This window comes from Crotalus tigris, unplaced genomic scaffold (assembly GCF_016545835.1).
Source record: "Crotalus tigris isolate CLP2741 ecotype Arizona unplaced genomic scaffold, ASM1654583v1 scf7180000021159.508159, whole genome shotgun sequence".
NCBI lineage: Eukaryota > Metazoa > Chordata > Lepidosauria > Squamata > Viperidae > Crotalus > Crotalus tigris.
The window spans coordinates 315167-341266 of record NW_024098372.1 but is presented as its reverse complement, the minus strand read 5'-3'; the positions used below and the strand labels follow the sequence as shown (position 1 = coordinate 341266).

Below are 26100 nucleotides of genomic sequence, written 5' to 3'. Positions count from 1 at the left end.
CCTTAGCTGTGCTACTCCCTTTTATTCTATTGGCTTTTGAAAGCCAATAGAATAGACTCTCTTGAATAGAGTCTAATTCTATTGGCTTTCAAAAGCCAATAGAAATTGCCCAGGCTGTCTCTGCCCTGCTGAGCCCGCCAAAACTCCCATTCTGCAAATGGTGCTGCACCAGTTGAGTAGTCCTCGATTTACGACCGGTTGAGTAGTCCTCGACTTACGACCGGTTGGGGGTTGCGGCATTAAAAAGGTTGAGAACTACTGTTCTAGCCTGATGCCTTAACCTCTAAACCACAGGTGTCAAACTCAATCATGTCACATGACGTATTGTGACATATTGCAACATTTTTTACCTTTGTAGAGCTGGGGTGGGTGTGGCCTACTTGTGATGCATCTGGCCCGTGGGCTGCCAGTTTGACACCCCTGCTCTAGACCAAATTGGCTCTCGTATATCTCCTATATATGCCTGATATATCCCATAAAAGTTTATGACTTTTCATAGTCAGCCATCACCTTGATGGACTACATAGGTGCACTAACTGATCTGAAACAGTAGGTCATTGATTTAGAACTGCAAACAGACTTTTCACTCTATCCAGAAACACTTTCTTGAGCCACTGTGCACATCTTCTCCAACCAGCTAGATACCTGTTGCACCCCAAAATTCAGAAGGGCCTTATGTTTAGCCATGTTCAATGCCAACAGTTATTACTAAAGGAAGATGCCAACAAAATCCCCTTTGAACAGAGACTATGGTGGAGAATTAATCAAATCAATAGAACATATTATTCTGTATCACCATCTCTATGCAGAGTTTTCAAGGAAGAATTATTTTCATTCTTTACTAAATATCTTAGTCATTTTGATTTGTTTATCTCAAGATGTTGTTGTTACAAGATCAATCTGATTTTATCTCCTTGATCACTGTTATATAATATAGTATTAACAGTATATTAACAATAATATTAACTATTATCATTAATAGTAACACTAATTCTTTTTAGATGCGTTAGAATAATTATTTTTTTCCTTTCATCTTAATTGTGATTCTTGGGTTTTATATACTGGTCTATGATACCCATTTATCTTGACTGCTGTGCTAAAAGTATTCAGGGCAAAAATAGTCAGTGCTGACATACAGCGCAGAATTGTGGGGCCTTAAAAAATCTATCCTGCATTTGAACAAGTTCAGACCCATTTTTTAAGATGCATATTGGGAATGGATGAGAACACATCTGCCCCTGGAGTCAGAGTGGAAACAGGTATTCATTTCTTACAGAGCGATCTAATATTTAAAGTTTTCACATACTGACATAAGACCCATTTTGATAGACTTCAGAAAATATGCTTAAAAGAACTGATAAGTATGGTCCAGGCCAAATCCTGAGTCAACCAACTTTTTAAAGTTATTCTACATGTAGGTTTTCCATCCAGCATCTACTTTCAATGGCTTCCCTCCTCAAGAGCAAGATTTGAATGATTGGGTTCAATGGCTAAATATAGACCCTTTCACCACTTGTCATATTTTGAGAGAAGCTGCATATACAACTCAGTTCAGTTCAATTCATTCCATATTTTTTATCAATTATGGGTTGATCGAAACACTTATCCCTTTTAGAAGAAACAGCCCACTGGGATCTCAGCTAGAAATTGTCATATTTCCTCCTCGGCTGAAATGAATATATTTACATTGAATTGCTAAGTTTATTACTAAGAGAGTGATCCTACAAAGCTGATACCTAGAACAAGTTGAAGTACACTGTAAGGGAGATTCATTTACCCAATTACTGTCTCTTTGCATTAACATATTTGTATTTTATCAATTTATTTCATCCTATATTATTCCAAAATTAGACTATGCATTGTATTGTATTTTAGTTTATTAACATTGCAACAGTAATCAATTACTTGTCTATTACCAAATAAATAATATAACAACAACAACAACAACAACAACAAGGGTAGTACCAATAGTAATAGGTTCCTTGGGTGCAGTCCCAAAACAACTGGAGCACCACTTGAACACCATTGGCATTGACAAATTCGCTATTAGTCAATTGCAAAAGGTGGCCTTACTAGGAACTGCTTCCATCCTGCAACGATATCTGTAATATCATCAAACATCCACATCTGCCTCTCCCAGGTCCTGGGTAAGGACTCGATAGGTAGACAAAATGCCAAATCCAGTCTGAACATCTGGCTGACTGTGCGATGATCCATAATAATAATAGTAATAGTAAAGTTGGAAGGGACTTGGAGGTCATCTAGTCCAACCCCCTGCTCAGGCAGGAAACCGTATACCATTTCGGACAAATGGCTGTCCAGTCTCTTCTTTAAAATGTCCAGTGTTGGAGCATTCACCACTTCTGGAGGCAGGTTGTTCCACTGGTTAATTGTTCTTACTGTCAGGAAGTTTCTCCTTAGTTCTAGGTTGCTTCTCTCCTTGATTAGTTTCCACCCGTTGGTTCTTGTCCTGCCTTCAGGCGTTTTGGAAAATAGCTTGACTCCCTCTTCTTTGTGGCAGCCCCTGAGATATTGGAACACTGCTATCATGTCCCCCCTCGTCCTTCTCTTCATTAAACTAGACATACCCAATTCCACCAGCCGTTCCTTATATGCTTTAGCCTCCAGTCCCCCAATCATCTTTGTTGCTCTTCTCTGTATTCTTTCTAGAGTCTCAACATCTTTTTTACATGGTGGTTAATTTCATTTGAATGCTGTAAATGCTTCAATTTGCTGGTTCATATTTTTCTTTTTTTATTTTGAGAAAAACTGTATAATTTCAATAGGTACAATCTTTCCTGATAATTCTACTAGTTAATATATGTTTCAAAATAGAGATGGAACATTGCATCAAAGACTCAACGCATCTTAATTAAATTGTAATATTTGCCATTTACATATAATTCAGCATGTATTGTGGCCAAAAATAAAAGTAATGAAAGAAATTGAAATATCTGGCATATTTACTTTAGATAAATATATCTAAAAAAAATTAGAATTTTCTGTCATTGAGTTTAAAAGAGATTAATCAAATCATGAATGAATCAAACCACAATACACAGTTTATACTTTTTTAGTGATTAATTTTTATTTTGAAGAAAAAATGCTGCTCTAGATTAGAGGTCCCCAATCTTTTGGGTACCAGGTTATGTGGAGAGAGTTTTTTTCTGGAGGGGGCATGGTTTTATGTGCTGCCTGGGTCCCACAGATGGGGCTTTGCTTGTTTGTGTGCCCGGTTGCTGGCATGCCACAGCCTGGTACCGGTCCATGGACTGGGGATTGGGAACCCCTGCTCTATATCCTGCAGTGTTGATCGATCTTTAGCCCAATGAAGGTTTTTGCCAAACTCCTCTACCCATTGCTGTTTGCTATTGCAGTCTATTTAATATACTTAAGCGAACATTTTCTCTAGACAACAGATATTGGGTTTCCTGGGTGTTTGCAGGTGAGGTGGGACAAATTACACTTTATATATTTAATTTTAAATTTGTTTGACACACACACACACACACACACACACACACACACACACATTTATATCAGATGTTATACAATTCTTTGGCAGAAACAGTGCTGTGCATACAGTATTATACAATGAGTATAAAATTCTATATATGGATACTTTTGGTATTTATTCCCATCTCTGGCCATCAGAAACATGTCACATTTATTTTGTTCATCCAATACAATTGAAAATCAAATCATGCTAATACAATCCACTTTAAGATTGTAATCTCAAGTCACTAAATCAATGAAGCATAGAATGCCCCAATGAATATTCTTTTGTCCAATTCTCACATTTCTCATTTTCCATTTAAGACCTCTATTCATAACAAATCTTACTTAAGTTTCTTTTTTCCTTTACACTGTGAAGAAAGACTGTCAGAGAGGAAAGAAGCAAAGAGGAATATGAGGTAAATTTAAAACTTATTTTTAAAAAGTTCTTATTGATTGTTAACATGGTTATATGGTTTCAATTAAAGTAAAAACTAGCTACTTTTTAAAAAATTGTACCAACATTTTAAAAGAAAGTTAATTCTGCCTCTAGCAGAATGATTTTATATATCTTGTGAATGTTTACTTAATAACAAATATTTATATCTGGGCTTTTTGTCTTTGTCTGCTGGATTTGTTAATTTGGATGGGAAAGGAACTTCAGTTGAGGGAATACAACTATAGATGGATGGATGCAGGTCATGGAGAATAGCTCTGAAACTTCTGCCTTTATAGAAGGTGATATTCCCTAATACCTTAGCTAGGTTAAGGTTAAGAATTACTTTATAACCCTCGTATGTATCCTGATCTACAGCCTAAATGTTGGAGATGTGGAAGTCTGGATGCTACATATTATCATATTTGGTGGACGTGTAAAAATATAAAAGCTTTTTGGATTAAGATATGGTGGAATATTCAAAGAATTTTTAGAAGGAGGGTAAAGTTTACCCCACAATTGTTTTTATTAGGTATTGTTACAGATTGTGATACTAAAGATATCACATTGATGTTAAATTTAATCACAGCTGCAAGGTTGTTAGTAGCACAATGTTGGAAGAAGGAATCTCTGCCTACCTTGCAAGAGTGGCTTTTTAAAGTTTCTTATCTGGCGGAAATGGCAAAGATTTCGGCTTTCCTGAAGGATCAATCTCACGAGAAGTATGTTGTGGTATGGAGGAAATGGATAGATTTTATACAACACAAGATGGATATTAAAAAATATTATTTAGCTTTTTAATAATTTATATTGAAAAGCCAATTTTCTTGAAAAGCCAAACTTTTTTTCCTTTTTTTTCTTTCTTTTTATTATTATTATTTTCTTCTTTCCTCTTTTCTATTTTTCTTTTTTTATATATATATATTATCTTTAATTATTTTATAACTTGTTTAAGTAATGTATTTAGATTTGTTTATAGTTTATTGTTGTTAATTATTTAGTAATTTGTTTAAGTAATGTATCTAGATTTATCTATATTTTACACTTTTCTTAAGATTCTTTGAAGAAACTCTAATTAAGCCTATATCCAGCTCTGGGATAGTCGGGGGAGGGAAGGGGAGGGTTGGGGAGGGATGGGGAAAATTGTTTTGTTTTTGTATTGTAAAATCTTATAAATTTTCAATTAAAAAAAAAGAATTACTTTATAACCTAAACTAACCTGAAACTTTTGTTGCCTATTAGAATGTCTAACTGTCTAATCCAAGCCATGTTTAGTGTCTAATCAAAGCCATCTCAAGGTTTAACATGGCAAATAAAATTTCAGGAATGAGGATTTTGATAGATGTTAAATATTTCATACAGGTGTGATATTTATATATCTATATTTATAGACTTCCTTATTTGTCTTAATAAAACCAAAGTCTCTTGTTCCTATAGCAAGAAGCAAATCTGTAGACAGAATTGAATTTATTCTAGTTTTTCTTATGGTGCAAATTTAACACATTCAGTTTATCACACTGGGTTGTTGTTGTTTTTTAACCAGTTATCATTTTATATACTTTGGTGTACATTTCTCCAAATGTGCATTTTTGCTTGCAATTTACATTTTCTCTAATATAATCCATAATTTTTATACTCCATTTTCAAAAATTTAAATATTTTTGTGTAGATTTTTCTCAGCTAGATAATCAGATTTTAATAAAATGCAAATGTTTGGTGAATTTTCAATGTGACTAATAATTAAATTTCTGTTTCCATTAAATAATTAGATAGATTTGGATCTCCAAATGTATTAAACACTTTTTTTCATCATCCTTAATTCTTTCTACAGTTTTTTTTAATAATAAGAGATCTTGATGAATCCACACCCCTTCCCCTGTTTTTATAATAAGCAAGTAACTCAAACAGTTAGCTGCTCTGTGCTTTCCCACATAAGTTTGCATTCATTATATGCACAAGAATGCTTTTTCACTAGCAATGCTTGAGGCAGGAATGTCAATGTCAACAATATCAACATTCCAACTGATGATCCCAACGAAGTAAGCACAGCTGAGACTTTCCAATCTCTAATGCAAAACTTTATTGAGCACACCATTTTGGCACAGATGAATAGAAAACCAGCTCTGGTTAATTGGCACCTAAATCAGTATATTAAAGTATAGAATCTCCCTCCTCCCTATTAGTGCAGATCACATTATCCAATAAAATGTCAGACAATTGTTATGAGAGAATGTCAGTTCTCAGTAAACAGTTGTTGGATGACCTTGGTTCTCACATTTGGCAGCCCGATGTCTGAAGCCTGTATTCCATTCTTCCCTTCCCTCCCACGTCTGTAGGCAAGCTAAGAAGTAGTAATGGATGGAGCAGTGTAAGCATTCTTTGCAGCTTGACAGGCCCCTAAAAGTCAGAAGGGATCTGGAAAACAATAAGTACATGTTAATTCCTATACTTTCTTCTATTGTTGTGGCCCCAGCTTTTGGGGGTATTTATTATGGAACTTATTTATTAATTGATCCGCCACCTACCTGCTTTTGTCCACTTACCCTCTGAGATTGGATAATCTTTCCATTGTACTAGATACAATGGAAAGTTTACCCTTGTGAATCCTAGAATCCAAAATCTTTTTGACTTCATAATGTGGTTCCCCCCCCCACACACCATAATTTGGCCAGGGCTTCCTTTTCAACTGGTCTCATTTTAGACCCCTAAAGCATTTTAGCAGGTTGCAATGGAACACTAGGTGCACTTTCCCAAGTATTCTGGGCAGCTTTAATTGTACCATGACTGGATTGATGATTTTTACAATAGAAAAGGGCCCTATGTACTTTGGACCTAACTTTTTGCAAGATTGTCTCAATTTTAAATACTTTGTAGACAGATACAGTTTATCTCCTACAAGGGGCACTCACTTCTTGTATGCCTGTTTCTTTTGGCTCTCCTTCGCTTTGTTTAGGGCATAGGTTGGCAATCCGCAGCTCCAGAGCTGCATGCAGCTCTTTGAGCCTTCTTCTGCAGCTCCCAGTCTCCTCCACCATTTGGAAGCTGCTCCCTCCCCGGCCCGCTTACCTTTCCCTCGCCCGGGTCCTGTTTCTTTGGAAGCGCCTCCACTCAGCAGGGCTCCTCCATCTCCCACAGTCAGGATGCCACTGCCTCATCCGCAGGAGGCGAGCAAGAGAGCATACGAGGCTGTCCCGGGAAGGGAATCAGCAGAGGAGAAATGGGGGTGGCCTTTTTGGCAGCAGCTCAACCGTAGCGTGCAGTCAGATTCGCTCGCCAGGCTGCCAGCTCTGAGTGCTTAGCTAGCAGGCAGTCTGTTAGTCTAAAGGAGCTGCCCCGGATCCCAGGCTAGACGTTGGGAGTGAGCCCTGCCTGCTCTGTCCACTGCCTCTGCTTGCCTTCAATGCCAGCATAACGCTGCTTTATCTGCTTATTCTAATCGCAGCTATTTTGGCTACAGCCTGGGGACCTCGGTGAGATACAAAGCAGTTGGTTGGAACCTGCAAGAAGAGGGAGATCCAGAAAGTCCGCATCCCCCTCCCGTGCATGTCCACCCCTGTCTCTTCCTTCCCTGACACGGCTGACAAAGTGAGAAAGAGCCTGTGGCCTAGAAGTTAACACAGCTGCCTAAAGTGCAAGCAGCCCAGGTTCGAATCTCAGAAGGGTATGTTTGGCTGATGAGAGCTAATTAGTTCGAAATAGCTATTCCATTCTTCCTTAATTCTTTGTTAGCAATCCAAATTCCGGGCATATTTGTTCAATAACACAGCCTTCGATCTCCGGGAGATGTATTGCTAAAAAGATATTTAAAAACAATAAAAACAACTATTTACAATGTTAAAAGAAACAACTTAGCTTTCACTGGTCCCCTGCCAACATCCTCAGAGTAAAGCTTAGGGAGTGGGGAGATTCTTTTTGTACACCTTGCTGGCTTAACTGCTTACTCATTGCCCATGTGATAGGACCATCCTTCCTGGCTAACCGTAATTGCCTTGGTTGTCTTCTCTTTTTTGCACTCCAATTCCACATCTTTCCCCTCTCTCATCCTTGTCAATCTTCTCCCTCTCAGCACCATTGCTGCTGGTGTGCTCTCCAACCGCTCTCTCCTGCTCATTCCAGGCTACGCACTCAGATCCAGTGTTCCAAAAGGCTTGCCATCAGCGCTCCCTTCCTTTCTAGCCCGTTGGTCTACATGCTGTTCCTGCCTTCCGTCATCCATTCCTGTCAGTCTTTTTTTCTCCGATTTCCCTCCACCCCGGGGTGTGTGTATGCTCCATTGTGCCTCATCCTTCTGCTCCGTCTGCCCACGACTGGTGGGCAGATGGAGACCGATAGGCATCCCCACCGGTTGTGGGCAGATGGAGCAGAAGGATGAGGCACGATATATATATATATAGGTCTTTGGTTATTCGGGTTTTCTCCCGCGTCAAATTGGAAGTGTCTTGGCGACGTTTCGATGAAGTCTCATTCGTCATCTTCAGGCTGGTGTTTTCGGCTTCGTGCTTCTAGGAGCAATGTGTGATCGTTGCTGTTTCTTCCTTTTAACTGCCAGTGGGGATATGAGCTGATTGGATGAGAGCTTGGCTGTGTTCTGATTGGATGGAAGTGTGTTCTGATTGGTTAGGAGCTTGGCTGTGCTCTGATTGGATGGGGGGTTGGCTGTGCTCTGATTGGATGGGGGGTTGGCTGTGCTCTGATTGGTTGGGCGAGTGTTCTTGGGTGGGGGCTTTGTTCTGCTCAGGTGAGTCTGAGTTGCATGAGGATGTGAGATGGTGAGCTGCATTGATATTGTTTGGCTTTGCGTTCGTGGTCGTGCCTCATTTTCATGGTGAGTGTCAGTTTGCTTCATGTATGGATTGGAGGGGTTTAAAGTGGCTAATGATGCAGCTGTAGTCTGGCTTCTGGTCCGTGGTCATGCCTCATCATTGGTGTGGGTTTGGGTTTGCTTTTTGCGTGGACGTGTGGTGGTGACATCCTGTGTGGCTTTTGTGAGTGTGGGTCTGGTGTCATTCTTTGTGTTAGGGACTCGTCTGTCAATAAGGGCGGGTTTCCAAATGGCTGGTAGACGGGAGGTATCATCTCGTTTGTTCATGCTGTGTGGGCGTTTCTCTATCTCGATGGCTTCTCTGATTATTCTGTTATTAAAGTGTTCAGTTTTGGCGATAGTTCTGGTCTTTTTAAAGTCAATTTCATGTCCTGTGATTTTAAGGTGTTGGACCAGGGAAGAAGTTGGTTCCTCTTTTTTGACTGAGTTCAATGCATGCACTTATTCTTCTGTTGGTTTGTCCGTTGTATATGGTGGGACAAGTGGTATACTCCTTGATTTTCTAATTCAATTTTATCTTTAGGGTTTCTTAGGATGGTGGATATTTTTCTGTTTGTGCAGAATGCTGTCTTAATGTTGTGTTTGTGGAGGATCTTACTGATTCTGTCTGTGGTGTCTTTTATGTAAGGGAGGAGGGCTTTGCCATTTTCTTGTTCTCTGTCTTGGGTTTTAGTGGGGGTTTCTTTTTGGATTAGTTTGGTAATCTTATTTCTTTGGAATCCATTGGATGTAAGTACATTAGTGAGAGTGTGTAGTTCGGTTTTTAGGTGTTGTTCATCAGCTAAGTGTTTTGTTCTAGATATGAGTGTCTTGGCTACAGAGTTGATCTGTGCTGGGTGGTGGTGTGAGAGAGCGTGCAGAGAGCAGTTTGTGTGTGTTTTCTTCTGGTAGATGGTGTGTCCTAGGGAGCCATTGGATTTCTTGTAGACTAAGACATCCAGGAAGGGAAGTTGGTTATTAGCTTCTGTTTCCATGGTGAACTATATTTTGGGGTGTAGGCTGTTGAGGTGTGTGAGGAAGTTGTCCAGTTTTTCTTTCCCATGTGGCCAGATTATGAAGGTGTCGTCTATGTATCTGAGGCAGAGTTTGGGTTTGTGATCCAATCTTTCTAGAGCTTGGGTTTCAAAGTGTTCCATGTAGAGATTTGCAATGACAGGTGAGAGGGGTGATCCCATGGGTGCTCCTTCTATTTGTTTGTATTTTTGTCCATTATAGATGAAGTATGTGTTGGATAGACAATGGTTGGTCAGATCTAGGATGTGTTTTGGGGGGTTATATTTGTTTTGGATAGCTGTCAAGGCTTCTTTGATTGGCACTTGGGTGAACAGGGATATGACATCGAAGCTCACGAGTAGGTTGCTGGGCTGTAAGTTTTGTTTCTTTATGATCTCTAAGAAATGGAATGAATTTTTTACGTGTGAGGTGATGGATTCTGCATAGGGCTGTAGTTGTTTGGTGAGAAATTTGGATAGGTTTTGTAGAGGTGAGCCTATGGAGCTGACTATGGGTCTAAGTGGGGTTCCTTCCTTGTGTATCTTGGGGAGACCATAGAGCTTAGGGCATCTGGATGATTTCTCTCTGGGAATGATTCTTTGCTGGATCTCTTCGCTAATGGGGGAGGCTTTTATTTTGGATCTGGTGGTTTTTTCCAGGTAGGTGGTGGGATCTGTATTTAGGGGTTTGTATGTGGAGTCTTGGAGTAGGTTGGTTAATTTGGTTGGGTAGTCAGATGTGTTCATAACCACCGTGGCGTTGCCCTTGTCTGCTGGTAGGATTATTATGCTGGTGTCTTCTTTCAGGTTACGTAGTGCTGTCTGTTCCTATTTGGGTAAGTTGCTTTTGGGTGGCTTGCTGGTGCAGAGGATGTTGGTGATTTCGAGTCTGATTCTGTTCGCATCGTTGGGGTTGATTTTGGTCAGGCTGGTTTCAACTTCCAATTTTACGCGGGAGAAACCCCGAATAACCAAAGACCTATATACTGCAGATAGCCCAGGTTCGAATCTCAGAAGAGTAAGTTTGGCTGAAGAGAGTTAAAGGAACTAGAAATAGCTATACCATTCTCTCTTTATTCTTTGTTAGCAACCTAAAAATGTAAAATGATGTCGCAGTTGGCGACTGCTGCTTGTGGATGGCTCTAGATTGAGCTGATACAGGCAAAAGAAAAGAAAAGAAAGAAGATTTCTTTCTCCCATATTTGGGCTGACAGGGTGATCATTCAAGGTAATATATATATATATTACCTAATCCAAACCTAATCCAAAAAGAAACCCCCACCAAAATCCAAGACAAAGAACAAGAAAACGGCAAAGCCCTCCTCCCATACATAAAAGGCACCACAGACAGAATCAGTAAGATCCTTCATAAACACAACATCAAAACAGCACTCTGCACAAACAGAAAAATATCCACCATCCTTAGAAACCCCAAAGATAAAATTGAATTAGAAAATCAAGGAGTATACGAAATCCCATGCACCACTTGTCCCACCACATAAATCGGACAAACCAACAGAAGAATAAGTGCACGCATTGAAGAACATAAGAACTCAGTCAAAAAAGAGGAACCAACATCTTCCCTGGTCCAAAACCTTAAAGCCACAGGACACGAAATTGACTTTAAAAATACCAGAACCATTGCCAAAAGTGAACATTTTAATAACAGAATAATCAGAGAAGCCATCGAGATAGAAAAACGCCCACACAGCATGAACAAGCGAGATGATACCTCCCGCCTACCAGCCATTTGGAAACCTGCCCTTATTGACAAACGACTCCCTAACCCCAAATCTTAAACCCCTCTGCAACTCAGACTAACCTGAGCACAACCAAACAGAACACTCCCCCAGACAATCAGAGCACAGCCAAGCCCCTAACCATTCAGAACACACCTCCACCCAATCAGAACACAGCCAAGCTCCCATCCAATCAGTTCATACCCTCACTGGCAGTTTAAAGGAAGAAACAGCTAAAACCACACATTGCTGCTCAAAGCAAGAAGCTAAAAACACCAGCCTGAAGATGACGAATGTGACTTCGTCGAAACGTTGCCAAGACACTTCCAATTTTACGCGGGAGAAAACCCGAACAACCAAAGACCTATATACAAATACCCGCGAAAACCTCAGAAAACAAATATGTATATATATGTATATATGTATATAATGAGAGACTGTTATCTCCAGGATAAAATCTTTTATTTTACACTGAGCTTTAGTCAGCAACTGCTGATGTAATCAAAGTACGAGCCAGCATCTGTAGGTGCCTGTCTCTATGGCTCTCCAGATTTAATAATCTGGCTGTTGGGCGCGTGATAGATCTGGACTCGCTGTCCAGTGATAGAATGTGTCAATCTTGATCCGGCTTTGCTGGTCGGTGTCTGCTTTAGTTCCACTGCTCTATGTATTTGCTCAGTCTGCTGATCTTCTCTGTCTCACAAGGTGCAGCTGTCATGCAAACCATGGCTGTTAAGTGTTATTGCAGGACTTCTCTTTTCATTGTTATATCTGGATATGCTGTCAGTATGTGGTGTGGTTGCATCTGTTGATGGTTTATCTGTTATATTTGTTACTGCTTTCCCTGCTTGCTCCACCTGCCGATCTTCTTTATTTTACAAAGCTTGGCTGTCATGAGAAGTATGGTTGTTAAGAGTTGTTACAGGATCTCTCCCTCTATTGCTATATCTGGCTGTGTCTTCAGCATGTGGTGTGGTTGTATCAGTTGATGATTTATCTTGTATATTTGCAGCTGCTCTTCCCGCTTGCTCTGCCTGCCAATCTTCTCCATTTTGCGAAGCCCAGCTGTCATGTAAGGCATGGTTGTTAAGAGTTGTTGCAGGATCACCCCTTCCATTGTCATATTTGGATACGTTATCAGTGTGTGGTGTGATTGCATTCATTGATGATTTATCTGTCATATTTACCGCATTGATCCCGTTGAGTTGTCGTCTCCCCTTTGATCCTGTGGCAGGCTCAATTTGTACTTCCGTGTTTTCATTTTTTGTAGTATGATATATATCATAAAGGTAAAAAAGGATATATGCAGTGTTATCTTCATTTTAGATTTCAAAAGGGTTTTGTGACTCCCAGTGTTTTCTTTTCTGTGGGAAACGGGTCCAAATGGCTCTTTGAGTGTTTAAGGTTGTCGACCCCTGGTCTAGGGCTTTCTTTACATTGCTCCAGACACTCTGAAAGGATTCCATCCAGTTGGCTAAAGTTCCTGAAGAGGGGAATCCCTGAGGGCATTCTGGCATGGGCATGAACCCCAATCCTGTGGCTATTTTAAAAGAGGTGAAACTATAAACAGTGTTGTTATATGCCACCTCAGCGAACAGCAGAAGTCCTACCCAGTTAGACTCCTGGTAGTTAACATAGCAATGCACTGTTCCACCATTATGTTAATCTGTTCTGCAGCCCATTCAAACTCGAATGAAAAGCTGAAATGAGACACTGGGGAGGACCCAATCATCTTTATAAAATCGCCAAAACCTAGCTGTGAACTGGGCCCCTTAATCTGAGATGATGTACTTGAGCACCCCGTGCAGTCTGTAAATGTGTTACAGAAACATTTTTGCTAGTCTTTGAGCTGAGGGGAGACCAGGGCATGCAATGAAGTGGGCTTGTTTGGAAAATTTCACTACAGTTCAGATTATGGTGTTCCCCCCACTCTTGGGCAATTCAAGTATAAAGTCCATGGTTATTTCTTCCCAGGTTCGGGACAGGTCAGCAACATATAGTAATTCTGGGCTCTTCCCTGGCATCCTTTTACTGGCTGGGCACACTGCCCAACTCCTTACACAGTTTTCGATGTCCTTCTTCATCTTTGGCCACAGAATTGGCAGTTAGCCAGGTTTAGAATCTTTAGAAAGCTAAAGTGGCTGGACTGCTTTTCATTGTGGCTATGCTGCAAGACTTGTAGCTGTAAGCTGTCTGGGACATACAATTTGTCCCCCTTTCACACTAGCCCCTCCCTCAAGGTTAGTTCTCCTTTGTGAGCTCCAAACCAAGCAATGGTTAGTAGCTCTTGCTTTAACTGTTGGGCAAAAGCATCATCGAGAAGTGAGCCTCTCCTTCTCTCCTGCTGCCGGGTGGTGGCTTGCACCACTCGTTGTTTCATGGGGATAATAGAGTTTACCACCTCCTCCCGATTACTCTTGGGGCATCTTCCTGGAAATCCCGCCCCCCAGATGTACTTTAGCTCAAACTCAAACTGGTTGAAGTACTGAGCCCTCCGAACTTGTTTGGGGGAATGTTTATGGGGGAGGTGTCCTCAAGGCCATCCTGACTCCAGCATTGGCTGGTTGTTCCTCCTTCCACTCCGATTGGGACATCTTCTCCTGGGTCTTTATGACCCCTCTGGAATTAACCGGATAGGGTGTAGGAGCCCAGAACCCGTTTACTGAATTAGATTTTTGGGGAGTTGGTTTAGTGTCAATGTTCCAACTGATAATCCCAACAAAATAAGCACAGCTGAGACTTTCCAATCTCTAATGCAAAACATTATTGAACACGCCATCTCGGCATAGATGAATAGAAAACTAACTCTGCTTAATTGGTGCCTAAATTGCTATATAAAGGTATAGAATCTCCCTCCCTCCCCATTAGTTCAGGCCACATTATCAAATAAAGGGTCAGACAATCTAGTTCTTAGATGACTCTCGTTGTCAGGGCTTGGTAGTCCGATGTCTGAAGCCTGCATTCCATTCTTCCCTTCCCTCCCTTTGTGTCTATAGGCAAGCTAAGAAGCAGTAATGGATGCAGCAGCATAATAGAAAAATTAGTAAAAAAGAAAGACAAAAACAAACCAAGAGGAAAAAAGAGAAAGGAAGAAAGATATATTATTACAAAGAATATATTTTTACTATATTTCAATACTAAGTTCTAAATCTTATCCTAATAACACCTCTTAAAAATCCAAATCTTTCCGCATCTCTATGAAACCTTTGCAACCCATAACTGTAATCTTAAATTTTCATATTTATATCTTATTCTAGTTTTCTTTCTATTCCAGATAGGTTTCCATAATAAAGCCTCTAGATTCCCAAATAAGTCTCCCTTCATCTCTGGCCAGAGTACATAAACCAAAGGAAATTCTCCCATTGTCCATTTTAATAGGCTAGTAACAAAATTGTGGCGATTCTCGATAGCTCGCAATTGGACCTCAATCCCCATCCTTTTTGAGGTTACGTGTAGTTTAGTTGCAATCACTTTTGAATCCTCCAACATCTGAATAAATTGTATATAAAATGATACATAATCCTCTTTAGTGTTGTTTCGTTCTTCTTCTGTAATTTTTTATCTGTCAAAAAGTCAATTGAATTCTGCACATCAGTTTATCCTTCTGGGATAACATCCTTAATTTCTGTGCTAAAAATCATTTGTTCATTAGCATCCAAGGTTTTTTCTAATGTAGATTGATAATCCAGATGTGAATTTAGTTCTTCCATCTCAGTAAGTTGTAAGCAAAGTTGAGAATAGGTCTCTTGGGTGTATATTCCCTTCTACTGTTTCTTGGCCTGCAAAGTGTTCACTTAGGCCTTGTGCTTTAATTTGTCGTTGAGCAATAATCTCTCTTGTATAGGCAACTATTAGCTCAATATTTTCAAGAATTTTGTCCAATATATATTCATAATTAAAGTCTAGGCAGGGCTCCTCCATTTCAATAGTGTTTAGAGCCATTATTCTTTTGGTGGAGACTGTATTTAATAACAATTCAACAATATCCACCTCCACCCAGCTGTACAGCTTCTTTATCTCTTCCTTTTTGTGATAATTTGAAGGTCAGAGTCAGACTCAAAGTCCAAGAAGAGAAAATAACAATTGCAGTTGGTAATTTCACCACAAGATGTCCCCAAAGGGTTATCCAAAGTTATTCAGTCTTTCCAAACCCTCTGTAAAAGTAATTTCTTTTCTTTCCTTCTTTCCTCTTTCTAATTACAAAAATAGTAAAAAATAGAAAAAAAACAATATTCTCCAAATAGCTGGCATATTAAGTCTCTATATCAGGAAATTTTGGGACCCCCAAATGTCCAAAAATAATATCAGCCATTAAAAATGTAGAACTTAATTTTTCTTTTGTTCCAAGGCTTTTTTCCCCTCATCAATAAAGTAGGGAAATAATTAAAAAAAAAAGGTTTTCACAGGAATAAATACGAAAAGTAGAAGCAAAAAAAGGTCTCACCGAATCTTCCACGGTGGTTCTGTTTCGCTTAGATGTTCTTGTGCCTTGCGGTTGGTGCAGTTGAGTGATCGACCGATCTTTACTCCATCGGCCCAAAGGAGCTTACCTGGACTGCAGAAGATGCCGCCGCCCTTCTGCAGTCAAACGGGGGGCCTCCTCAGTGGTAGTCGCCCCTCCAGGGTGACTTTTCGACCTGATCAAGGGTCTACCGGCGGAGGAAACTTGGCCGGCGAAGAGAGCAGTCTCTTCACATGACCGTGGCACTGCGACCCAGAACTGGAAGCCAGTGGCAAGTTTTTGTTTTTTTTTTAAAGCAGGGGTGTCAAACTGCCAGCCAACGGGCTAGATGCATCATGGCAAAACTGCACCCACCTCATTGCCGGCAATGGGAAAAAAACATGATACATTGCAACACATCACGTGACATTGCGAGTTTGACACCCCTGTTTTAAAGCAATGCCTGCCTGCCCCCCTGCGCGCCCCCCAGAAAGCTAGCTGAAGAGGCTTGAGCTGGATAGCAGCAGTTGTTTCTTTAAAAAAATAATGCAATGACTGCAAGCCTTGCTTGGAGGCAATTTAGTTCCTGAATGCTGGGCAGCTGGTGGGAAGTGCTCCCAGTTCAATTAATGTGGCAGATATCAGAGGAAATAGTAAATCAGATCTTCTTCATTCATTTAACAACCTATTTTATTTAATTAATGAATTTGATTTTAAAAATGTGTAAAATTGAGTCTGATTCATTTGTTGAGTTTTTTTACTTATGAGCCTAATGGCCAGGCTCCATTAGGTTCGTATCTCGAGGACTACCTGTATTCATTATAATGATACAGGTAGTCCTTGACTTATGACAATTGAGCCCAAAAATTTCTGTTGCTAAGTGAGATGGTTGTTAAGTGAAATTTTACCCCACTTTACGACTTTCTTGCCATAGTTGTTAAATGAATCACTGCAGTTGTTAGGTTAGTAACACAGTTGTTAAGTGAATCTGGCTTCCTTCCCCATTGACTTTGCTTGTCAAAAGGTTGCAAAAGGGGAACACATGACCCTGGGACACTGTGACCATCATAAATATGAATTGGTTGCCAAGCATCCGAATGTAAATCACATGACCCTGGGGATGCTTCAGTGGTCATAAGTGTGAAGTCACTTGTCAGTGCCATTGTAATTTCAAATGATCATGAAATAAATGGTTGTAAGTTGAGGACTATCTGTATTTTCCTACCATCCTAGTTGTATGCTGAAAATGGAGTGAGACAAGCAAGAAACCATAGGTGGAAGAAAACAAAGCTATATAGAAACTATAGCAAGGCATAGTAAGAAATGACTAATCTCCCCACAAACCCAATCTTATTTAGCAAAAGACACCTGTCTGAATTTGCCTAGGAACAATCTTTGTATAAAACTTACTGAGATGAAGAAAAGGACTGATTTACTTAAGTGTCCAAACCACGACTCTCATGTTGCTCTAGGCCAGGGCTTCTCAACCTTTTCATTGACTGTACCACTTTTAGGATATGGCAATATTTGAATATCACTAGTTGCCTAGAAAGGTGTCAAAAACTTGATGACCAAAAAGACCCAAAAGGAAAAAAGTGATATAGTACAGGTAGTCCTCGACTTAACAACAGTTCACTTAGTGGCTGTTCAGAGTTACAATGGCACTGAAAAAAGTGAATTGTGACCATTTTTCACACTTATGACCGTTGCAGCATCCCCAGGGTCATCTGATTTAATTTGGATGCTTGGCAACCGATTCTATTTATGATGGTCACAGTGTCCCAGGGTCATGTGATTCCCTTTTGCAATCTTTTGACAAGTAGTCAGTAGGGAAACCAGATTCACTTAACGACTGTGTTACTAATTTAACAATTGCAGTGATTCACTTAACGTGGCAAGAAAAGTCGTAAAATGGTCCACCGGAGGAGCCTTATTGCCCCTCTTGGGCCATGTAGGTGATTCCCAGACAGTGGTCCGGCCTGTCCAGAGCCCTGGGCAGCAGAGGGCAAGCACCCAGCCCAGCCCTTGAGCTCTTGGGGCACCAGGACTCCACAGCCCAAACCCAGTCCAGCCCCACTTCCCTGAAGGGGCATCCGATTGCGCTTATTTCCTCCTCGAGGCTGCTGCTGCTGTGTTCACTCTCCTTGGCCATGTTGCTCATGGTGGGTGCAGGAGGGCAAAGTGCATGGGTCAGAGGGAGGCCACTCCCTCTCCATGCAAGGAGACCCAGCTTTGTAACCAAATCATCCTTAGCGGTAGGATGGGAGACCATCAGGATAGGCCAGGAGGATAGGGGTAAGGGGATGGTGAAAGGGCAGAAGGACTGCTGTGATCCAAGTGCTAAGGCAGGACTTCCCTCAGACCCTCCCTCCCTCTCATTCCAATCTCCTTCCTTCCTTCCTTCCTCCCTCCCTCCCTCCATCTATCCCTACCCTGCCTCATTCCCATCTCCTTCATTTCCTTCCTTCCTGTTTCCTTCCCTCCCTGCCTCCCTCATTCCCATCTCCTTCATTCCTTCCTGTTTCCCTTCCTCCTTCCGTGCCTCCCTCTTTCTCATTTCCATCTCCTTCTCTTCTCTTCTCTTCTCTTCTCCCTTTCTCCTCACTGCTTCTCTCACAAAAAGCCTTTTCTCTATCTTTCTCACACACACATCCCTCCAAATCCTTCCCATTCTCATGCACATGTCCCTCCAAAAGCCTCTCTCTCTCTCTCTCACTACTTGTCTGAGACCTTTCTCTTCTGACTCTTCCTCCAGCATCTTTTTTTTCCTTTTACTTCCTGCCCCATTGCTTCCAAACGTCACATACTTGCTCGCTCACTTACTTAGTGCTCCGTCACTTCCAAATGCCGCTTGCTCGCTAACTTCCTGCCCCATCACTTCCAAACACCACATGCTCACTACTCTAGTGAACTCTGCTGGGGCGACAGCATGCGTGCCCACAGGAAGGTTCTGAGTGCTGCCTCTGGCATGCATGTCATAGGTTCACCATCAGTGTTCTATAAGAATTTAGAATCTTTAACAGGTTTTTGTACTGTTAACTACAGTGGAAGATAACTTGGGAAATTCTTACAATGATTTAATTATTTTTGACCAATCATTAACTAGTCCTTGTTAATAAGTTTCTAGTAGTAGTTCTAAAGAGGAATCATTATTTTCTTTGAGTTACAAAGCTTTTGTTGCCATGGTTGATTGCTCCTCCTTATTGGAGCTTTCTGAAGATAATCACTATCACTTATTTTCTTAAAAGGTAAGATCTGATAGTCTTTTCTTTGCCAGTTTTGTCTCTCCCTCCCCCCCAAAAAAACTTTTATCAGGAGAGAGAAATAAATCAGGAGCAGGAAAGTCAAAATACCATATCTATTAGTGAGGCCAACCAACCCTTTGTACTGGTATTCAGAGAACATTATTCATTTTTATTGGATGAGGGTAAATGTCTTTTTGATTTTGTAATGTAGTTATAAATTTTTACTGAAATTGCGATGTAGTGAAAAAGTTTTGTTTTTTTATTCCAGAAATTGTCCTTGAATAACAGAATTTGACTAGAGGTTTAAAAAAACTGAACTCATCCACCTGGTTAAGGACAGGAAGTTTTCTGCAGAAATTATTGATTGAGGAAGAATCTGTGAAGAAAAGATGGCTACCCAAGAAAAGCTTATAATGACTTCAGAATCAGTAAGATCAGCTACAATAAAACTTTTCACCCCTTCATTGATTATTCAAGTAATGCTGATAGGAAATGTTTTATGTGGGCATGTGCTTATTTGGCCAACAGATGCTAGCCATTGGTTAAATATTAAAATAATCATTCAGGAACTGATAAACAGAGATCATCATGTCAGCATCCTTATTCCGACAACATCTCTCTTCATCACATCTGGAGATATTCCAGCTGCCAACTTTGAAGTGTATTCTGTTCCCTTTACAATGGAAGAAGTTAATTCTTTGACCATGGATATGATGAAGTTGTGGTGGAATAACAAACCATCTATTACAACCTTTCATAGGTTTTATCAGGAGCTACAGAAATTGATGAAGAAAATAAATAAATTCAATAGACAAATGTGTGAAGCAGTTCTATCTAATCAAGAACTCATGTCTAAGCTAAAGAATGCTAAATATGATGTGCTTCTTTCTGATCCTGTGACACAGTGTGGCGATTTGATTGCTTTGAAGCTGAACATCCCATTCTTATACACATTGAAGTTCTCTCCAGCCTCAACAGTGGAGAGACACTGTGGAAAAATGCCTGCCCCTCCTTCTTATGTTCCAGCTGTTTTATCTGGGTTCACAGACAGATTGTCATTTGGAGAAAGGATTAAAAATATTATCTCTTATTGCATTCAAGACTATGTTCTCCAAAAATATTTGGGGGAATGGGATTCCTATTACAGTCAAGTTTTGGGTAAGTCAGTTTATTCATTCATTTACTTCCCAAGTATAATTAGTGTAGCTTTCAATACTAAAGGAAAACAGTTGGATTAAAAGAATTTTCGCAAACCAGAATTAGAAAAACCTCATTCTGAAGCTATAAGTTAAACACATTGCTGCAGATTAGAATAGATATGCCTCTGTCAATTATACTTGTATTATATTGGCTAGAGTTGATGGAATTATGATAAAAGATCTGGGAGAAAAAACTAAGGTAAATAATTTTACTTCCTGACTATAATTTCATTTGAGCAGGTTTGGTATTTTTTGGATTGAGAAAGTAGATGAGATACTCTTCTACTTTCAGAGGTGTTTATGAATGAAGTCCAAACAGCAGCTGTACTGATATGATCAAAGCTTCATTGTGTTATGTGTATAACACACATAAAAACCATGCGGATCTTTCATTGACTCATTGTGGCTGCCATTTTAATTTTAAACAGTAAACATCCAGTCTCCTTTTGTTTCTTTTGGTCCCTTTGTTTGTTTTTTATTCTTCTGAGTATCTAGTTTCTATTTCTTGCCATCATGGCAGTGAGGCTGTCATGTTTGTTTGCTGTCACTGAGACTTAGAGATATGATTCTTATAAATTATTATTATTATCAATCATCGCACAGTCAGCCAGATGTTCAGACTGGATTTGGCATTTTGTCTACCTATCGAGTCCTTACGCAGGACCTGGGATAGGCAGATGTGGATGTTTGATGGTATTACAGGTATCATCGCTGGATGGAAGCAGTTCCTAGTAAGGCCGCCTTTTGCAATTGGCTAATAGCGAATTTGTCAATGCCATTGGTGTTCAAGTGGTGCTCCAGTTGTTTTGGGATTGCACCCAAGGAGCCTATTACTATTAGCACTACCCTTGCTTGCTTTTGCCAAGTCTTTCTATTTCTATTTGTAGGTCTTTGTATTTTGTTATCTTCTCCAATTCTTTCTCGTCTATTCTGCTGTCTCCAGGCACTGCCATGTCCATTATCCAGACTTTTTTGTCTTTCTTATCAACAATTGTTAAGTCCGGGGTGTTATGTTGCAGGTGCTTGTCTGATGTTGTTGTTGTAGTAGTAGTTGTTGTTGTTGTTATTATTATTATAAATAAACAAGTCCTATAAATTAGATGTACCATCGCACTTTAAGTTTGGGATCTGTGTATTTATTGTATAGTTTAGTAAAGAAAGAAAAAAACATAAAAGAGGGGGCCAGCTGAATGTAATGCATTTAACAACTATAATTCTGCCCTCTTCCAATGTAAGAGGATAGTACCTTGTTAGCACTACTTGTTCTATACTAAAGTTTTCGGCAAAATTGATAAGATATGGATAATCTCATGTGTTGTTCGTCCACCGATTTCGATGAGGACCTTGACATCTTGTAGATTATGGGCCATCAACGATGTGTCCGTAAGTGGCTGATAAGACTGATGTTAGCACAGAATGTTCTACCACATGCTGAACAAAGAAATGTAGACACTGTTACTTCAGCATTTACAGCTCTGGCTTTGCGGATTGCTCGCTTCTCTTGTGCCAAGATTGTCCTTCTGTGTTCATATATCTGGCAACCCTGGTACACCAAGGTGCGCCATGTCGATCAATCATGCGCCAGAAGTTCCCAAGAGATGGTGTTAATATCCAGGGACTTGAGAGAGGCTTTCAGCGTGTCTTTGTATCGCTTCTTTTGTCCCCTGTGCGATCGTTTTCCTTAAGACAGCTCACCATAGAAGAGCTGTTTAGGGATGCGATGATCTGGCATCCTTACAACATGGCCTGCCCAGCACATCTGGGCTTTCAACATAGTGTAAATTGATGATAAATCTGCTCTGGAGAGGACATCTGTGTCTGGTATCTTATCCTGCCACCGGATCCTCAGAATTCTACAAAGGCAAGTCATGTGGAAGTAGTTCAGTTGCCTAACGTGCCTCCTGTACACTGTCCAGGTCTCACTAGCATACAGATATATAAAAACAAGGTGTCCTAAGTTTCCTCAATATTAGTTGTATTTATGTTAATAGTAGAGGGCTTGCAACATAAGATGGGCCTCTAAATCTCTATATATGGTAGGGTTAGATAACTCTGTCTTGCCTTTGCCTATCTATATTTCAGATTGTCTCAGATTCATTTTGAATTTTGCCCTCTATTTCACTTAAAGCTGAGGTCAACTTCTAGGAAAAAGAAGGCAATTTTAGTATTTGGCCATACAGTTGATCAAAAAGTAGCACAGAGTACTAAAAAGTATCCTAAGATGGAGGGGGGATGCGTCTATCAAACTTCAAAGACCAGTTGGATCAAAATTGCATAAATTATTAGCAGAGTAATTGGGGCAGATAAGAATTGGAGTCCAAGAACAACTAAAGGACTAGAGATTATCTGCCTTTACCTGTGGAGTTCGCTTATGCTTCTGTCTCTAGGACATTTTTCCATGGCAACGTTGGAAATGAATTTACTGAATCTTCTTAGGAAGAAAAGGGGCATTTGAAGCTTCAGATAACTAAATTTTATCCAAATATTAAGATAGTTAATTGGACTTAAAAAACACATGATGCTGCTGTATCAAGAACAAATATACTTGTAAATTGCAGGGATGAGAAACTTTCCCAAAGAAACTGTCAGCCCCTACCCTTTTTGAACTATGGGGGAAAATGTTGCTGTCACATCATATACAGTATGCCTTAGCTCTTCAAACTGGTTGTACTTTGAGCCAAACAGATAAAAGAAAGATAAACGATGAGCACATCTTGTTTTTTGTGACACTAGGAATATCTAAACTTGCTATTTAAAATGACAGCATTTTTAATTAAGGGAGTAAAGGTTTCTCATCTGTTAAAAAGTAACTACATGATATGCAACTTGCTTTTGTTGTTCTCCCTTCCCACTAACGATTATTGACATTCTTGACCTCCATTTTGGTTAAGAAAGAAACAGGATAGTGTGTTAAAGAGAATAGTCAGCTTTGCTTTTGCAAGCATCCAGGTTACCAGGATCCAGGTTTTTCTATCCATTTCCCATCCTAGTGAGAAACTTAAGTTCTTTTTGCACAATTTGGTTGGAAGAAAGATCCTGGTCCAGAAGCAACAAAGATCTGACTTCCGTTGTCATTAATACACTTACTGGGTTTTTTCATAAATAAATAAAAATTTAAAAACCACATTTTTACTTCTAACTGAATACTTGTGTTGGGAGGAACTCACCCGTTCGGTTCTTCCAGCCGGGATTCTCCTTGACGGCACAGTGCAGAAGAAATAGATCGTGAAGCCAGCTACCAGAAAGAGGTTTTATTTCGAGGATCAGCGTTGAGTGACAATTCAGCTCGAGTCCCCGGCTAGCTAGACAGAGTGATCTTTAAACAGGGGTTTTTATACCCTTTTGTGGTTTCCAAACTTGTCATTTCTGATTGGTAACAAACTTACCATTTCTAATTGGTGAGTTAAAATTTGTCTTTCTTGATTTGCTGGTTTGTGACTATTGTTAGTTCCTTTTTCTTGCCTAAAAGGTGTTAATTACTTTTATTGTTGTGTGTTAATCCTGATTGCTGCTAGCTGGTTCCTCATTGTGTGTGTCAAGTGTTTGCTGTTTTAGCCTCAGGCTGCTGTTGACCCAGTTTAGTTGGGGTGTTCCTAGATTATTTCTTAGTTGGGCTGGGGAGGGGGTGTCCAACTCTCATCAATTCCCCCATTTTGGGCTATTACTGATGTATCAGTGATTAGCCCAACTGGTTCATATATACGGTAGTGGTGATCAATTTGGCACATCATGAGAGATGTTTTCTTGCTCTGTCCCTTGCTTCTGATGGGAGTTGTGCAGACCTTTAGGCATTTTAACCCTAAAGGTGCTAATTGGCATAGGCAACAAAGGAGGGCTCCACCTATTGCGACTGTGATTATACTAACAATGAGAATTTTCAACCAATGGAAGTCTGGTAACCATGAAAAGAGCCAGGAAAGGTTCCAGGATGACTGGTTGTGCCCAATGTTTTGTGCTAGTTCTCTTAAATGTTGGATGTCACCTTTAGCTTCCAGTCAGGTTTGCATACCCCCCAAAATTCTTCACAGCCATGGTTCTCCTTAGTACATGACCACTGGCTGCCCAGTTTCAAGGGTTGTTTCCTGCCTTAGCTCTTAATTCAGTGCATCCAGGTTTGTAATGCCCAACTGCCAGGCTATTAAATTTTCTTTAAATTGCACATAATGAGTTCTAGGAATCCCAATCTGAGCTCAACAGTGCAAAATATTCAGGGCATAAGTTTGGGATTTTTCCTATTGCTTCCTTAGTCATGGCATATGAATTGCAAATCACCTGAGGGGGCCTAGTTCCCTCTCCCTTGTTATCTGTTGGAAGTTGATCCCTCAAAGCTTTGGTGCAACAGAGCAAAAATCAGCCTGAGGAACTTTACTAAAGGTAGGTGGAGGGGATAGACTCTGAATGGGGTGAATGGTGTATGTATGCATATGCAGCTATTTTTACAAAATAGTCAATACAAACATTCTGGATAAATTTTCCCTCCCACCAGATAGAAGTCCAAGGTGTTCAGTACTTGTTCTGCCACATATTCCTAAATGCCATCTCTCCATTAATACATTCAACTGGCTTGTTACAATACAGATGGGGCAAGAAAGAAAAGTTTACAATGAGTTTCCACCCTCCCCCCACAGTCTAATTTTCTCTTCTGAGGCTTCACATGGCATCAGGAATCTTCCTTCTGCAGCTCTCACAGGCATCTGGGTAAATGGTAGGACTTGGGAAGATGTTCCACTCAGATTGCATGGTGGCTTTTTAGTGGATGGCTGGATTCAATTCAATTCCATAGCTGGATTCAATTCAATTCCATGGCTCAAATGGATGGAGGCAGCATCTGGGTCTGTGTGTTCTGCTTCCAAAGGGTTGGGAGAGGATTGCAGGGCTGAAAGATACAAGAACAAGGTCTCCCCCCCTTTCTGGGTGGACTCTACCAGGAGAGGAAGACAAAAGGTATGGAGAACAAAGGACAGGAAAAGAATTGGAAGGGGGGTAGCTTGCAGGCAGTTTGAAAAGGGCATTAATACTGCAGTTATTAAACATAGACAAATGGGGAACAACAAAATGAAATGTTTCACCTTTGAACTTGACCATTTGCAACATATTAAGGACAAGAACTTGCAACTTGGAAGGAAAAAAAAATGCTAGGCAGCTTGAGAATGCTAAAAATTCCAAATAATTTTAAAAGCCTAATATTTTAAGATGTGCAACTTGCCAAAGGTAGGAAGATCTGCCTTTAACATTTATTCTAAAATAGATAACATTATTTTAGAGATTGGAAAATGCTTATGTTTCAGGAAGCTTCATAGTAGTTTCACCAGTAAGTGATAGGATAAGAAAAGTAACTTTAAAAAATTATTTCCCCACACAAGCAGACTTGAGTTTCAAAAGGCTATTGTAGATAGACACACATTTTTCAGGAAAAGGATAGATAAAACACATACAGTAAATGCAAGTGAAACTTTTCCAACAGATAAACTTAAAACAATCCCTCCAAGTAACTTAAGGCTGTTCTTGAGCGTACACAGAGACAGAGAAAAACAAACAAACAAACAAAAACAAACACATTTTTTTTTCTTCATTCTGTTTGTTGGCCAGACAAACAGAGTGAGGTATTTCCTTTTTGTGGCTTATTTTTAAGCATAATTTCTAGCAGAATTTAAAATTCTTTTTCCTTTGGATTTGAAACAGTTAACAGTCACATTTACCTCTCATGCACAGACTTTGACAAACATATATA

General features: G+C 40.0%; 1 protein-coding gene and 1 long non-coding RNA gene across 8 annotated transcripts in view; one reads left to right on the top strand and one right to left on the bottom strand.

Moving 5' to 3' along the window:
* The window catches only part of LOC120320062 (UDP-glucuronosyltransferase 2A1-like), a 105277-nt gene that overhangs the window by 68366 nt on the left and 10811 nt on the right, over window positions 1–26100 (top strand). For 2 of the 6 annotated variants that reach the window (XM_039369488.1, XM_039369487.1), the window contains exon 4: window positions 19439–20328. In XM_039369488.1, the coding sequence (XP_039225422.1) occupies window positions 19560–20328 (769 nt within the window). In that variant the 5' untranslated portion in view covers window positions 19439–19559. Of the gene's footprint in view, window positions 1–3874; window positions 3915–19022; window positions 19174–19438; window positions 20329–26100 lie in introns of those variants that run through there. The other 4 variants (XM_039369490.1, XM_039369483.1, XM_039369489.1 and 1 more) reach the window with 4 other exon arrangements.
* Window positions 5992–18825, bottom strand: LOC120320069. 2 transcript variants are annotated; one of them, XR_005559892.1, is made up of 2 exons: window positions 18749–18825; window positions 5992–6346 (listed from the first exon to the last, which is right to left on the bottom strand). It is a non-coding gene; the product is annotated as an uncharacterized LOC120320069 (long non-coding RNA). The 2 variants fall into 2 exon arrangements; XR_005559891.1 differs by lacking the exon at window positions 18749–18825 and adding an exon at window positions 6998–7633.